The sequence below is a fragment of the Alligator sinensis genome, unplaced genomic scaffold (assembly GCF_000455745.1).
Source record: "Alligator sinensis unplaced genomic scaffold, ASM45574v1 scaffold868_1, whole genome shotgun sequence".
In the NCBI taxonomy this organism is placed as follows: Eukaryota; Metazoa; Chordata; order Crocodylia; family Alligatoridae; genus Alligator; species Alligator sinensis.
This window is the reverse complement of record NW_005843155.1, coordinates 55,686-69,213: the sequence shown is the minus strand read 5'-3', so window position 1 is coordinate 69,213 and position 13,528 is coordinate 55,686. Positions and strand designations below refer to the sequence as shown.

The 13,528-nt window shown below is 51.2% G+C and overlaps 1 protein-coding gene across 13 annotated transcripts in view; it reads right to left on the bottom strand.

Annotated features, from left to right (window-relative positions):
• EFR3B (EFR3 homolog B) overlaps nt 1-13,528 on the bottom strand; it is a 60,202-nt gene that overhangs the window by 24,258 nt on the left and 22,416 nt on the right. For all 13 annotated transcript variants that reach the window (XR_003092161.1, XR_003092159.1, XR_003092160.1 and 10 more), the window contains exons 7-9: nt 12,188-12,266; nt 7,090-7,225; nt 5,856-6,017 (exon numbers count right to left, since the gene is read on the bottom strand). Coding sequence is in view for 5 of the 13 variants with exons in the window: in XM_025194069.1 (XP_025049854.1) it covers nt 5,856-6,017; nt 7,090-7,225; nt 12,188-12,266 (377 nt within the window). In the remaining 8 variants the exon portion in view is untranslated. The remainder of the gene's footprint in view (nt 1-5,855; nt 6,018-7,089; nt 7,226-12,187; nt 12,267-13,528) is intronic.

The following is a 13,528-nucleotide window of genomic DNA, read 5'->3' as shown; positions in this document are numbered from 1 at the left end:
ACAGAGCAGAGAGCTCGTGTTTGCATGACCATATGTGTCCTGGCCAAATCCTGCTCTCCAAAATCTGCCTTGAGGCCAGTTAGTCTATAAGGTGTAACTCTGTCCTAACACAGCTACCTACCTCTTTCTGCTTAAACTGCAGAACCTAGACTAGCACCCACGAGGCTAATACCACCACCGTTTGCTCCCCCATGCATGGCGGGTCGTCCAGACCACAAGAAACCCCAAATCCAGATATGCCCCCACAACACACAAGAGTGGGACAGCCCTTCTCTAGTCCACTTCTGTGCACTGAGACAAAGCCAAGTCAGCCCAGACCTCCCCTGGCAGACATGTATCTCACCTGTCCCTAAGCACCTCCCACGAAGGAGATGCTATAGCCTCCCTAGGCAAGGGGGTCCAGGGTTTCACTCTCTTGTAGAAGCAGGGTTCATCACATCTCCAGTCTAAACCTTCCTACCAGTCCCCACCCAAAATGCCTCTGCTATCCCCCTTGCTCTCCAAACCATGGGTTCTCCTGGCTCTTTGCTGCTGCTGGAGAGGACTGAAATCCTGAGTCATGAAACTCGGGCCAGATCTTACCCCACTTAGTAAGCACCTAAATGGATTTAGGTACCTAAATGCAATCCTATTTCTCCCTGCTTGAGGTAAGGCAAAAGGCATCCTGCACGTTGCTGTGTGTGACTCAGCCTCACAGCTCAAATGATGGTGTGTTGGACGCTAATGTTTATTCAGGGAGTGGAGAGGATGGACCAGGCTCACACTTGGGTGGTGGAGTCTGTAGGGCAGGGGCCAGCAATTATTTCGGGCAGAGGGCCGCTTACCAAGTTTTGGCAAGCTGTTGAGGGCCTCATTTTCCTCTCTCATACTAGGCAGGGGCTTCTGGTTGGGGGGGCGGGGCTGAGCAGGCCTTGCTGCTGGGTCCTGCCACCAGCTTTCCCTGGGTCCTAGTGCCCCTTTCTCCAGTCATCTTTGACAGGTAGCCAGGAGCAAATAAATACTAATTTTCTAAATTTTTTAGGGGCCCCGCAGACCGGATAGAATGGCCTGGTGAGCCGGATCCAGCCTCCAGCTGTATTTTGCCCACCCCTGCTGTAGGGTGTAATCCAAGCTATTTAGATAGCAAGTTCCTCTGCTTTTCAGGTGCCAGAATGATGGACAATATAGGCGGGAAGGACAGGCCCTCAGCTGTGGTGCTCCTGATAGAAACGTGACTCACTTGAAGTCTCATTTGGAGCTTTAGTTGTCCAGGATTTGGGCTTTAGCTGGTTTGGAGAGCCCCAGGTGGGCTTTTCTCTCTGAATGACTTGGATGACTTTGCTTACAGGAAAGGAGCCTTGTTAACTGAAGGCAGCTGTGACTCCACCCCCAGATCTGAGATGGAAAAGGCCTGGTAGAACATCTCACCTGTCCACTCATCTACTCCATCTCCCAACCTGGGCAGGATGATTCCCTTCGGCCTGTTTCCCCAGAATTTAGACTAGCCCAATTCAAAACATCCCTGAAGAAGAATCCCACAGGGCGATGAGAGAAAGGTTGAATAGGTCCTCTCACCCCTCTGGCTGCCCATGAAGGAAGGATCCCTACAGGGAAAATGCCAGACTAGTCTCAGAAGCACTGGCTCATCGCTATTGTACAACAAAATTGCCCATTTTGCTCACCAGCTTTGGCAAAAGCTCCAACTCAGCCAGGCTCTCTACCAGCCTCACCGGGCCAATGAACCCCCTCTACAACCTCCTTGCTGGACGCCAGGGCTCCCCTTACATCTCTCCTTCACTTAGCCCTACAACCAAGGTCTTTGTCCTCAAGTGTGAGAAGAGACGGACCCCAAATCTTAGGGGAGCCTATTCCAGGCTCTGTTGCTTAAACATCTTCCCCTTGTCCCTCCCACCTACAGACATGTATCCCTCAGCAAGGGAGGAGGGCAACCCAAAAGGGTTTGGATCTGCCAAGGGTTGGCTCCTTGGTGACAGACGGTGAGTCCCAGCCTAGCTCTTCATCCCCCCAGACAGTCTCTTCCTCCTCCAGAGACTTCTCACGCTAACCCTGGTGTCTCTGTTCCTCAAAGCCTTGGTCTCCCTCCCTAAGACGACAACCTAACCCAGCAGCAGAAGGCCATTCTCAGTCGCCAGGCCTCTGATTACTGCTCAGTTTAGGGGTCCCTGTGACCTAGGACAGACAGGTTCCTTCCCCTATACATTTCCCTCTTCCCTATCTGGACCCCGGGAGACAAAGTGAAGTTATTCTGGCATGAAACAAGGCTGCAGCACTGAACTAGAACAGCTGGGACATTGTACACTATGCCCAGGGCCCTATTATTAGCTTATGCCCTTGCCTTTCCCTCCCCAAATCTAGCTGCAGAACTGAAGTCTTCGATGCTGTTCTCATGGGACACAAAGCTTCAGGAAAGTCTCAACCTTTGCTCCAAATCCCTTCGAATTCAGTCTCGGAGAACAGGCTTCATTCAGGGATTTCTGAAGTCACACTGCCCTCTGCTGACATTTCGCTCTCCCGGGAAGATGCTGTAACAGAGGAGCACTGCCATTCTTGCTGCATCCAGGTTGATCTAAGAGCTTGGAGCAATGACCTGGAAATTACTGATTTCCCCTGATGAGCAGCCCTGGGAGAGGTACCTCTCAGACAGACGGGGCTGCCCAAGCGGCTGTCACGTGCAGTCTAAGCAGTACCCAAACTTCTCCCCCAGCATCAATTTCCGGCAGGAAGGCAGATCAGTCCTCCGGGAAACTTGCTGACAAGACGTTGGCGAAATAAATAAATGCCAGGATGAAGAACTGGGTTACGGTTATGCAAAAGCACACATCTGCAGTTTCTGTAGAACCAGTTCATACACTGCAGTGAAAAATCAATCGGCTGCAACGTGGGGCAGTGGCATGGATGGAGTTTGGGTTTAAAGATGTTGTCAGGATTTATTTCTCTTGATAGGGAGAGCAATAAAATGCTAACGGCCGGATCCTCAGCGGAAAGCACAGAATCGTAGGGCCTTGTTACACGGTAACTCAAGGTGGCTTCTGGAGCACTTAACCCCTGGGCTGGCTACATGTTAACACCTTTAAGTGGCTTAAAGCACTCATTATTCCACTTAACGTTACCCCACTCCAAGGCAGGATTATCTCCAATCCACCTAATTTTGCTCCTGTTTTATTAACTTGTGGCCACTCTCCACAGCTTTTCCACCCAAGCTGAAGTCCGCCAGCATCCCAGGAGGCAGCAGGCCCACTTTGTCTCCTGCTGCTGCTTGCTTTGACTGGCTCCGGTCCTGGCAGAAGCAGAGCTAGATACGTCCGAATGACACAGTTGCCCACCCTGCTTGGATCCAGCTCGCTCTGCTCCCAGTGGGGAGCAAAGCCGAGTCCAAACAGCAGCGGAGACACAGTTCCCTCCCTGCTCAGACCTGGCTGGCTCTGCTCCCAGCAGGCGCAGAGCCAGTCAGATCAGTGGCAAGAAGCACCACGGCTTCCAGGAGCTGGGGCTGCAGCACTCACTGTGCTCTGAGGGAGCAGGAAGCCTGTTCTGCCCCTAGCTCCTTGTCCAGCCCCTGCTCACCAAGCCTCTAGAGGCAAACCAGAGCTGTGCAGGTGAGGGACAATCAGAGCAGGTGTTTTGCCTTAGTGTATGACTGCTCCACTAAGCTGACTAGCACTAAGCCGATTAACATTTGTTCAGCTTACAGCATAGAGAAGCCCATGCCCATAGAGAAGTCGGGCTGGAAGGAACCTTCAGAGGTCACATCCAGTCCAGCCTCCTGTCTGAGGCAGGATCTGCCCTATCCAAATCATCCCAGACAAATCCACAAGATAAACGCTTAGTAAAACTACCGTCAACCCCAACACAACACAAGACATCACACCCAACCCTGCCACAGGGAGGGCGGGGGGACCACGGCAGCCAATGTCATGCTGCTGCAAAGGTTGATAATATATACTTGAGAAATTCTGGGTAGAGGGTCATGCCCCCTGCTACAGAGGGAGGCAAACTTCCCCCCAGTCTGTACCAATCTGACCGGGGGGGAAATTTCTTCCGGACCCCAAATGCAGCATCAGTCTGACCCTGAGCAAAGAGGCAAGAGCCTCCAGCCAGGACCCTCCAGGGTTGAGTCCCAGCAGGAGCACTGGCACAGCCCAGTTCCCATCCCCAGCCTGGGCTTCAGCCAAAACCCAGTGCCTCTGAGGGAGGTTTAAAACCCCCTGACACATGGAGCAGAAACAAGGGGCGGGGGCAACCAGCAAAGTCCAGAAACCTGGGAAACCCCCATAGCAAAACACAGGCATCGCTGCACCTAGATCATCCCCGCCCAGTGGCAGCTCAACCGCTTCTTGAACATAAATCAGTGCAGCCCTTTTGAAGGCAACTGAGTTACTTCTGTTCACACCAGTTGAGGAACTGGCCCCTGAAGGTGTTTTAACGGAGCTCCGGCAGGCTCCGCTTTCAGTTGCCGCAGCACATAACAATCCTTTGGTTATACACCGCAGATGTTATTCTCCCCCAGAGCCAGGTCCTATTGCCACACTTGTCCCCACCAAGCCTGATCCCAAGCCTGGTCACTCTCTCTACAAGCCTTGTATCACCACCACATTGGCACTGAATGGGACTGCAGATCACAAGTTAGTAGACAGAGCTGCAAGGAACATGCTTCTTCCATGGATCCCACAGCAGGAGACAAAGACCAGACTCCATTCCACCTATTAGACCTCAAAGGGCTCTGCCACATGTATAAATCAAAGCTGGATAGAAACCAGCTATAAAGTTGTTTCACATTTTCACGCATTAACTTTGTAGCTAGTCGGCTCTTTTTATAGCTGGACGGCCATTTTTATGGCATTATAATTACTCTGCATGTGTTGCTGGTCTAAATTTATTCCTCAATTCACCAGTTAATTTTCTGACAATTACTTTGTACATGTGGCCAGTCAACATTTACTGTGATTCACCAGTTAATTGTGTGATAATTACTTTGTACATGTGGCCGGTCAAAATGTATTGCACGGTTCACCACTTAATAGCATGATAATTATTTTGTACATGTGGCTGGTCAAAATTTATTCTGCCATTCACCAGTTAATTGCGTGATAAATACTTTGTACATGTGGCCAGTCAACAGTTATTCTGCAATTCACTAATGAATTGTGCGATAATTACCTTTTACATGTGGCCAGTTTCAATTTACTGCACGATTCACCAGTTAATTGCATGATAATTACTTTGAACCTGTGGCCAGCCTAAATTTATTGCACGGTTCACCAGTTAATCATGCAATATATGTACATGGTAGGGGCTTGAGTGGACGTAGCTACCCAAGTTCCATTGTGTTCTGCCATGCTTGGAGTCCCTGAAAGTAGATGACTGTATGCGCTTGTGTAACACGCCTTCATCTCACTCTTACAACTGAGCTGCCCACAAGCAGTGAGGAAGAGCAGGACCCGCCTGCCCTTTGTATCAGCTGCTTTTCAGGGATTCACACAGGATGAGAACAGATCACGTGTAGGCAGCCTGATGCATCAACAGGAATCTTGCTGCTGACTTTCAAACAGGCTTTGGTTTGAGCCTCTGACACATCAGGCTGCAATTCTGTTTCCTTGCTGCTTCCAAAGCCATTCATTAGAATCTCCTTCGAGGGGTGGGAATGAAGCCCATCAGCTCCCAGTCTTAGGCCTAGGGCAGAGCAGAAGCTGAATTTGCCCCTCCATGCGGTGCGGGATCTGGACTATCCCCTGATGTTTGAACAACTAAACAGCGCTCATCCAAACCAACCCACAGGAGAGCAAACAACCAAGTCCATGTCTCAGCCTCAGAAGAGCAGCCCCCAGCCTGCCCCCCACAGTCTGCAGCCCACCTACCAATGGTCTTGATGACGGCCTCCTGGAACATCCTCTCCTCGTGCTCCTTGATGATCTTGGTCCCGATGCTGATGGCACAGTCATAGCTGCCCGTCAGCTCGTAGTCGATGCTCAGCCGGAGCTGCCTCAGCAGGGTGTTGAAGACCTCCAGCACTGTCGGTCCTAGGAGACGCAATGGGCATGAGAGAAGGCATTAGGGTTTCCAATCCTTAAATCCCAGCACCTGAACCATTCATGCTTCTCTTGGGACAGAGAGGTCAGACAGAAAAGCATCTCAGGTGCGTGGTGGCCCCTGCTTTTTGGACCTCTCCGGAGACGCGTAGCAATGTCTTCATAGTACAATATTAAAGCCAAGAACAGAACCCAGGAGGCCTGGAACCGAGCTCCCTGCTGTAAGGTCCAGACAGTAGGTGTGTCTACACGCCTAACCTTAATGCACCTTTGCTTAAGGTGCATGAAAGAGATTTAGGCACACATATACATGTGGGCACACTAATGCACATTAAGGTGCATTAAATTTAGGCACAAATAGCAAAGTCACATTAGCACACATGTAGACGCACTAATGCGCATTAACGCAGTATGCATCAATTGACACACACTGCGTTAATGCGCATTAGCGCATCTACACATATGCTCATGCGGCTTAGCTATTCGCACCTAAATTCGATACCTGCTTTATCCAAGTATCAAATTCAGGCTCACATAGCCTAAAATTGCCATTTCTAAGGTGCATTAAGGGTGTGCATGTGTAGACACCTGCCCTTAACGTGCCTTAAAAATGGCAATTTTAGGCTAAGCCTACTTAAAAGAGTCATGTGTAGACGTGCCTAGTACTTCCAATCCTATGGTGTTCAACATCAGAGCTCAGCGCTAAAGAGAGACCCAAAGGAGAGAGAGCCACAGGGTTGTGGGACTGGAAGGGGCTTCTCAAGCTATCAGATCCTGCTTCCAGCACAGAGGCAAACCTGCCTGACCCCAGCCATGCCCATTCTGACCCCACCACACCCCACAGGCGCAGAGTGCCTGATAAAAAAGCCCTCTTTGTATCTGGCCAGAGGGAGGAGACCATGTGATCCTATTGAGATGGAGAATAAAATGGGGAAACACCGAAGATGTCTTCAAAGATGTTTCCTCTTGCTTCCCTGCCAGACAGACAGACACAGAGTCTCTGGCTAAAGAGATCCCCCTTCTCTTCCCATACAGCGGATGGCCGCCCAGCCCTTGTGCTTACCCACGGATCCGGAAGCTGCAATGACGGCTGCCTCCGAGAGGACCTCCACAATCCCCGCGCGCACAGTGGCCGCGCTCTTGCTGTTGGCATCCAGATGTCCCAGGAGCTGCTGGATCACAAGGTGGGAGTGCTGAGGCTGCAGGAGAGAGCAGAATGGCGTTAGCTGGGGAGGGACACATGTCAAACACCATCTAGGTCCACCACATTGTGTCTAGAGCCAGGGAAGCCTGAACCCATTCCCACCCCAAAAAAGACTGGCAGCTGCAAGCTCCAGCGGGGCTCAAAGAAGCCTTGCAGCTGGCAGCTGGCTGATGGCACAAGCAGGGCCGGTCCTCACGACTTTGCCACCCAGCCTCCAAAATCTAGAATTAGCCTTCCCACATCCATGCAGCGGGGCTGAAACCAGGTGGCCCCGGAGGTCCCTTCCAGTCTGAAGTTTCCAGAGCCAACCACGCCGACTAAACCAAAGCCGCTGATCAATCATTAATCATTTGTAGTCACGCTGGCCCCTCGAATTATGCTGCCTGCTTTGTCCATATTGCACACCAGCCCTGGGCAGGGGCTGCAGGAGAGTCCAGCTTGCTGTCTCACCATGTGGCATCAGGGAGGAGAGTGGTGGAGCTCACAGGGCGGTGGTTGCTTCTGCGCAGATCCTGTCTTGACCATGCAGGGAGCTGCCGTTCACAAGGAAGACCAGCGGCAGTGAAATGTGGGCCTTTGCTTGTGGACTTTCCCATGCAAAGCCAACTTCCAGCCTACGCCATATGCTACTGAAACCAGCAAGGCGGCACAGAGGGGTGGGGTAAAGAGAAGAGGAGTCTGGGAAGAATCTGCCCCTCAAAGTGGCAAATCCAATGAGCACTGAGATGAGTTTAGACAAGAGGAAAAACTTTCTCACTAGGAGGGTGGTGAAGCACTGGAACGGGTTACCCAAAGAGGTGGTGGCATCTCCATCCTTGGAGGTGTTGAAGACCCGGGTAGACAAAGCCCTGGCTGGGATGCTATAGTTGGGGCTTACCACAGACCCTCATGCACAACTACAAGGCCCAAAACCAAATATACCCTGAAACATGTTACAGGTAAAAGCAGTGGAGGATGAGGACACTGCCAATATGATGACAGGGAGCATATTGCCCTGCCACTAGGGTGGCATCTGACTGTTAATTAGCTGGAAATGAAGGTAGGGCAGAGATCCTGGTGCTATCCAAACACCAACTGTGAAGCATTTTCCATGGCCTGGGGAAATTTGTGGAGATATGGAGAATAATCCCTTCCCAGACAAGAAGTTGGGAGCTGGGACCAGCCACTAGATGGAGGTGCAATCACGCCGTGTGCTCCAGTGCACTTACGAGTGCGAACACCCAGGACTGTAGTGTAAGGAACAGTTCTGGCCAGGCAGAGGGGTGCACTAGAGCCCCACGCAGGCCTTTTGCAACTCCAATTATTGTATTTGTAGATACAGGATGGAAAGGCATCCAGAACGAATGCTGCCGTTCCAAAAGCAGCGTGTTTGGAGTCACAGTCTGGAGACACTCCTAGCGGGGAAGCAATTTAGAGATAAAAGAGAATGGTCATCCTTAATCCTGGGGGTTTCTGAAAGGACGTGCTGGATTGGCCTGGGGTTTTGTCGCCAGTTGTGCCGTCTTCAAATGGATCCTGCTGCCTTATTCACAGCCAGGGCGTAAGATTTGTATCCCCAGGGTTTCAAAAGCCATAATCTAAACCTTTTTAGCAGGCGTACCACAAATTAGCTCCACACCCTCCCCAAGTGCCACTCTGATTCCCTTCCCCTGCCCAATCTGCTGCTTTGCTCTCTGTCTGATCTGCTGCTCTGCTTTCTGCTCCCTGCCATGGGATGGGACAGGACAGAGCCAACACAGACTGTCCCCTCCTCAATCTGCCACGTGCCACACACAGAGGCTGGCAAGACACAGGTTGGCCACCCCTGATCTAAGTAGAGGGGGTTTCATGAGGTTCACCGAGACAAATGCGGCAAGAAGACGTTTGAGGATTTTTTTTTCATTGGGCCGTTACTTGCTGGGCAGGCAGGAAAGGGCGAGGGAGTGAAATAATGAAACAGCAAGAGATTGACCCGTCTAGTCACGCTGGCCAAACTGTGCAAAGAAGAAGAGGGTAAACCACCAACAGGACCGGTGCAAAGTAAACTGGCTAGGAGTCAGGTAGAGAGGGCACAGCCATAATGGTCAGCAAGAAAGACTATAGATTATAATAATATTGTACCATGTCATATGGTAGCTAAATAATGAGAAAATGTATTTCCTTTGGGACTCATAGAAAGAAATCAAAGCCACGCTTCCAAGTCCTTTAGGATTTCTAAACCCCTGTTTAGCCAAAACTAAACTTGGGGTCTGCGGCAGCGCTGCCAGATGGTTGATAATCATTGTATCGGTACAGCAAATGCAGCCCTTGCCCAATATAAGTGAGATGACTACAGAAGCAGTCAAAATGTGATAATTCAGGAGAAGCATAGAAGCAGGGACAATCATAGAAAATGAGGGTGAGAAGGGACCTCGTCCAACCCCTGCTCCAAGCAGGACCAGCCCCAACTACATCATCCCAGACAAGGCTTTGTCTACCCGGGGCTTCAAAACCTCCAAGGATGGAGACGCCACCACCTTGCTAGGTAACCCATCCCAGTGCTTCACCACCTTCCTCATGAGAAAGTTTTTCCTAATATCCAACTTAAACATCCCTTGCTGCAACTTGAGGCCATTGCTCCTTGTCCTGTCACCTGAATCCAAAAAGTGGATTCATTCTCCATTTGAATGAAAAGGCTTGTCCTCAGCCAGTGCTTGTCTTAGGCCAGCACTCCAACGTCGGCCGACTTGGAGATCTCCAAATGGTGTGGGCTTGCTTGGAGGCATGTTACATGTGGCTTTGGATCTGGGTTTAGATCCAAGAGGAGTGTGTGGCCACACAGGACAGAGATCCCGAAGCAGCGCTCAATGGAGGCATTGAAGTTCTCCGAGATGCTCCAAATCTCTTAGCAAGACATTCCTATCTAAAAGGCATGCACAAATTTCATCTCGCTCTACTTTCCATCTTTCCTAAAGGAATCACAGAATCATACAAAATTAGGGCTGGGAGGGAGCTCCCGAGGTCACATTCAGTCCAACCCCCTGCCTGGGGCAGGATCAGCCCTGTGCAAACCAGCCCGGACAAACCCATCATCTAAACTCTTCATAAAACTACCATCAACCCTGACACAAAACGAGACATCACACTTGAACCTGCCACAGGGAAAGCAGCAACTGGCCTGATCCTGAGCATAGGGGCAAGACCCTCTGGCCTTGGTCCCAGCAGAAGCATTGGCACAGCTCAGTCCCCATCCCCAGCCTGGGCTGCAGCTCATACCCAGCGCCTCTGGGAGAGGCTTAAAACCCGCCTGACCCATGGAGCAGAAATGTGGGGAGGGGGCAACCAGCAAAACCAAAGGAGCCTTGGAAAACCCCATAGCAGAGCACAGGCATCGCTGCACCTAGACCAACCCTACCCAGTGTCTTTCCGCCCTCTCCTTGAACACCTCCTTGGAAGCTTTCGAGAGCAGGTTGGACGGACACTTGGCTGCGATGGGTTAGTCAGGGATGCTCCTGCCTTGGGCAGGGGGCTGGACTAGATGACCTGGGGTCCCTCCCACCCTGCTTTCCTATGACCCTGTTTCACCTGCCTTCCTACTGAGACAGCGAGTCCTGCCTGATTTTAAAGGCAGCCATCTGGAAAGGCGCAGCTCTTCCCCAGAGTCAATGGCTCCCTTCGGGGCACTGGGAGGCACGTTGCTGTTCCACCAAATGCAACAGGGCTCGGCAAGCGGATGAGGGATCGCTCCCCAAGCCAGCACCTGCCACGCTCCTCAGTGCCGTGGGGCTTTGCAGGCTCACAGCAGACAACTGTTAGTCCTGGCTCTATTCCAGATCGGATGATTGCACAAGGCCGCCTGAACGCCTCCCCGAAGCGTCAGTTCTGCACGGGCCTCTCCTGCATGCCCCAGCTTCACGGCTATGGTAGATTTGCAACGCGACCGTCTCCTGGTTTCAGTAGCCAAGGGCCATCGGCTCCAATGCATGGAAGGGTTGTCTGTGCCGATGGATACGCACTGCAGTGAACTGGCAAGCACCTGGGCCTCGGCTCTGGCCAGTTCAGGGCAAACCGCAGTAATCTCTGATTCCCCTAAAGCACAAGGTCCAGAACCAGCACCGGATTCAACAGCCAGCATCAGGCCACTGGTGACTCTGACTCTATCTAGAAGTGATGCACATGCACACACATACACACACTCACTCACATGCACAGACACACAGACACACACTCATGCATCCACATGCACACCCACACAAGCACACACATGCATGCATACACATACATGCACGCGCACACACTCATGCATGCACATGCACGCATGCACACACACACACTCTTTATTTCATACAGCCCTGGGCACACACTCGCATAATTGTGATTTCATGAGGAGAGCAACATGTGTGCGCACACACACAAACATGCACATACACATGCATGCGCGCACATACACTCACACACACACTATCTCTCTATTTCATACAGCCCTGGGCATACACTTACATAATCGTGATTGCATGAGAAGGAGAATGATGTGCACACACTCGCACAAACAAACATGCACACACAAGCATACACACTCTCTCTCCATTTTATACAGCCCTGGGCACACTCGCATAATCTTGATTTCTTGAGAAGGAGAGCAATGTGTGCCCATGCACACCTACACACGCATACTATCCATTTCACAGGACCAGTGCTACACACTTGTGAAGTTCTGATTCCACCTAGCAGAGGAGAACGATGTGTGCATGCACACATACACACACACGCATGCACACACACACACTACTCATTTCATACAGCCACTAGCACACACTTGCATAGTTGTGATTTCATGAAAAGAAGAGCAAGGTGCAGCACACAAATGCATACACACATACACAACTACACATGCACACTAGTGATTTCACAGGGCCAGTGCTACACGCTTGTGAAGGTCTGATTCCACCCAGCAGCGAACGATGCACATGCACACAACCCCTCGCAGCCGGCTGCTCACCTGGATAGAGTACATTATGATCTTAAAGCAGCGAACGGCAAAGATCTTGGGCTCCCAAAGTGAGTGGTTGTCCAGGTGGCTTGCGGGAAGGGAAAGAAGAAAAGAGCAGAGTGAGCTGAGCTGTCCCACAGCCTAATAGATGTGCTGCTTGGGGGGAAAAGGGGGCAGAAAAGGGTTGGCTATGAAGCAACTCTCTCTCTGGCATGCGGAAGATGGGGCAGCAGTTGGAGCGGGGAGGGAAGGAGGCAGAAGTGCAGACTCCCGTCTCCCGGGCAGGCAGAATCTGCAAAGAGAATGCAACCCATTCCCATGTACCAGGCACCCTAAATGCACAACACCCGAGGCATTGTCCCAAATCCCCTAGGACACTGTCACCATCTCATTGCAGCCACAGATATAAGGAACGCATTAGAGGCCTTGGCATAAGGCAGAAGGCCCCTTCCAGCCCTGTACTCTTTGGTCCTTGCACTGGGATTCAAGCAGACACACCGGGATCTGCCCATCTCCTGGGCCAGACCCTGCCTGCTATCCCACAAGCCCAGACCTCACACTGATGTTTCTTACTCAAAGACACTTGGCATAAGTGCCTCCCTCTTGCAGACATCCTCCGTTATATAATGGTTGGAATGAACTTTGAGGAAGCTCATAAAGAAACAGGCTTACAAGGCCAGATTGCATGTTTTTGCTGATGCAAACAAGACAGCACTGACTCGAGTGCTTGACTGCCATCACACAAAGCAAGAGAAACCCCTTACCCTAAGGAATAGCACTGCATCAAGAGTGGAAACCTGACTGATAACATCTGAGGCCATCCTAGTTAAAACTGTTATGCATTTAGCTAAGGAGGGGGGTCTTCTGGATCAATCCCTGTCATTAGCATAGACTCCAGTCAGGTTGTGCATAGACACTTCATTAATATCTGCAAAGCTAGGAAGGTAAACCTGGGGGAAGTGAGGGATCATGGACCTGAGCTGTTGGAAGACCTGAACAAAAACTTGGCATTCCCAGGGTCCAGCCCACACCCAACCTCCTGGACACGACTATGTCTTTGCATTTTGCCTGGTCCGAATGCTAGTCACACTCCTGTTTAGCTTTCCAGTGAAGTGATGCTCTGGAGAAGAGACAGGCATGCTCTCTCCTTATTCCAGGGCATTGCCTGACAAAATAAGCTCCCTTTGTCCCAGTTTGGGGATAGAGGGCTTCCTTTCAATGGACAGCAGAAATGAGGCTCAGATCTCTCACTTCCTGCCATCTGAGTGCAAGGAGAATCGCCGCAACCTGGGAGCAGTACAGGGCACATGACACACAGATGACTAGAGGTCATCTAGTCCTCTAGCTTGC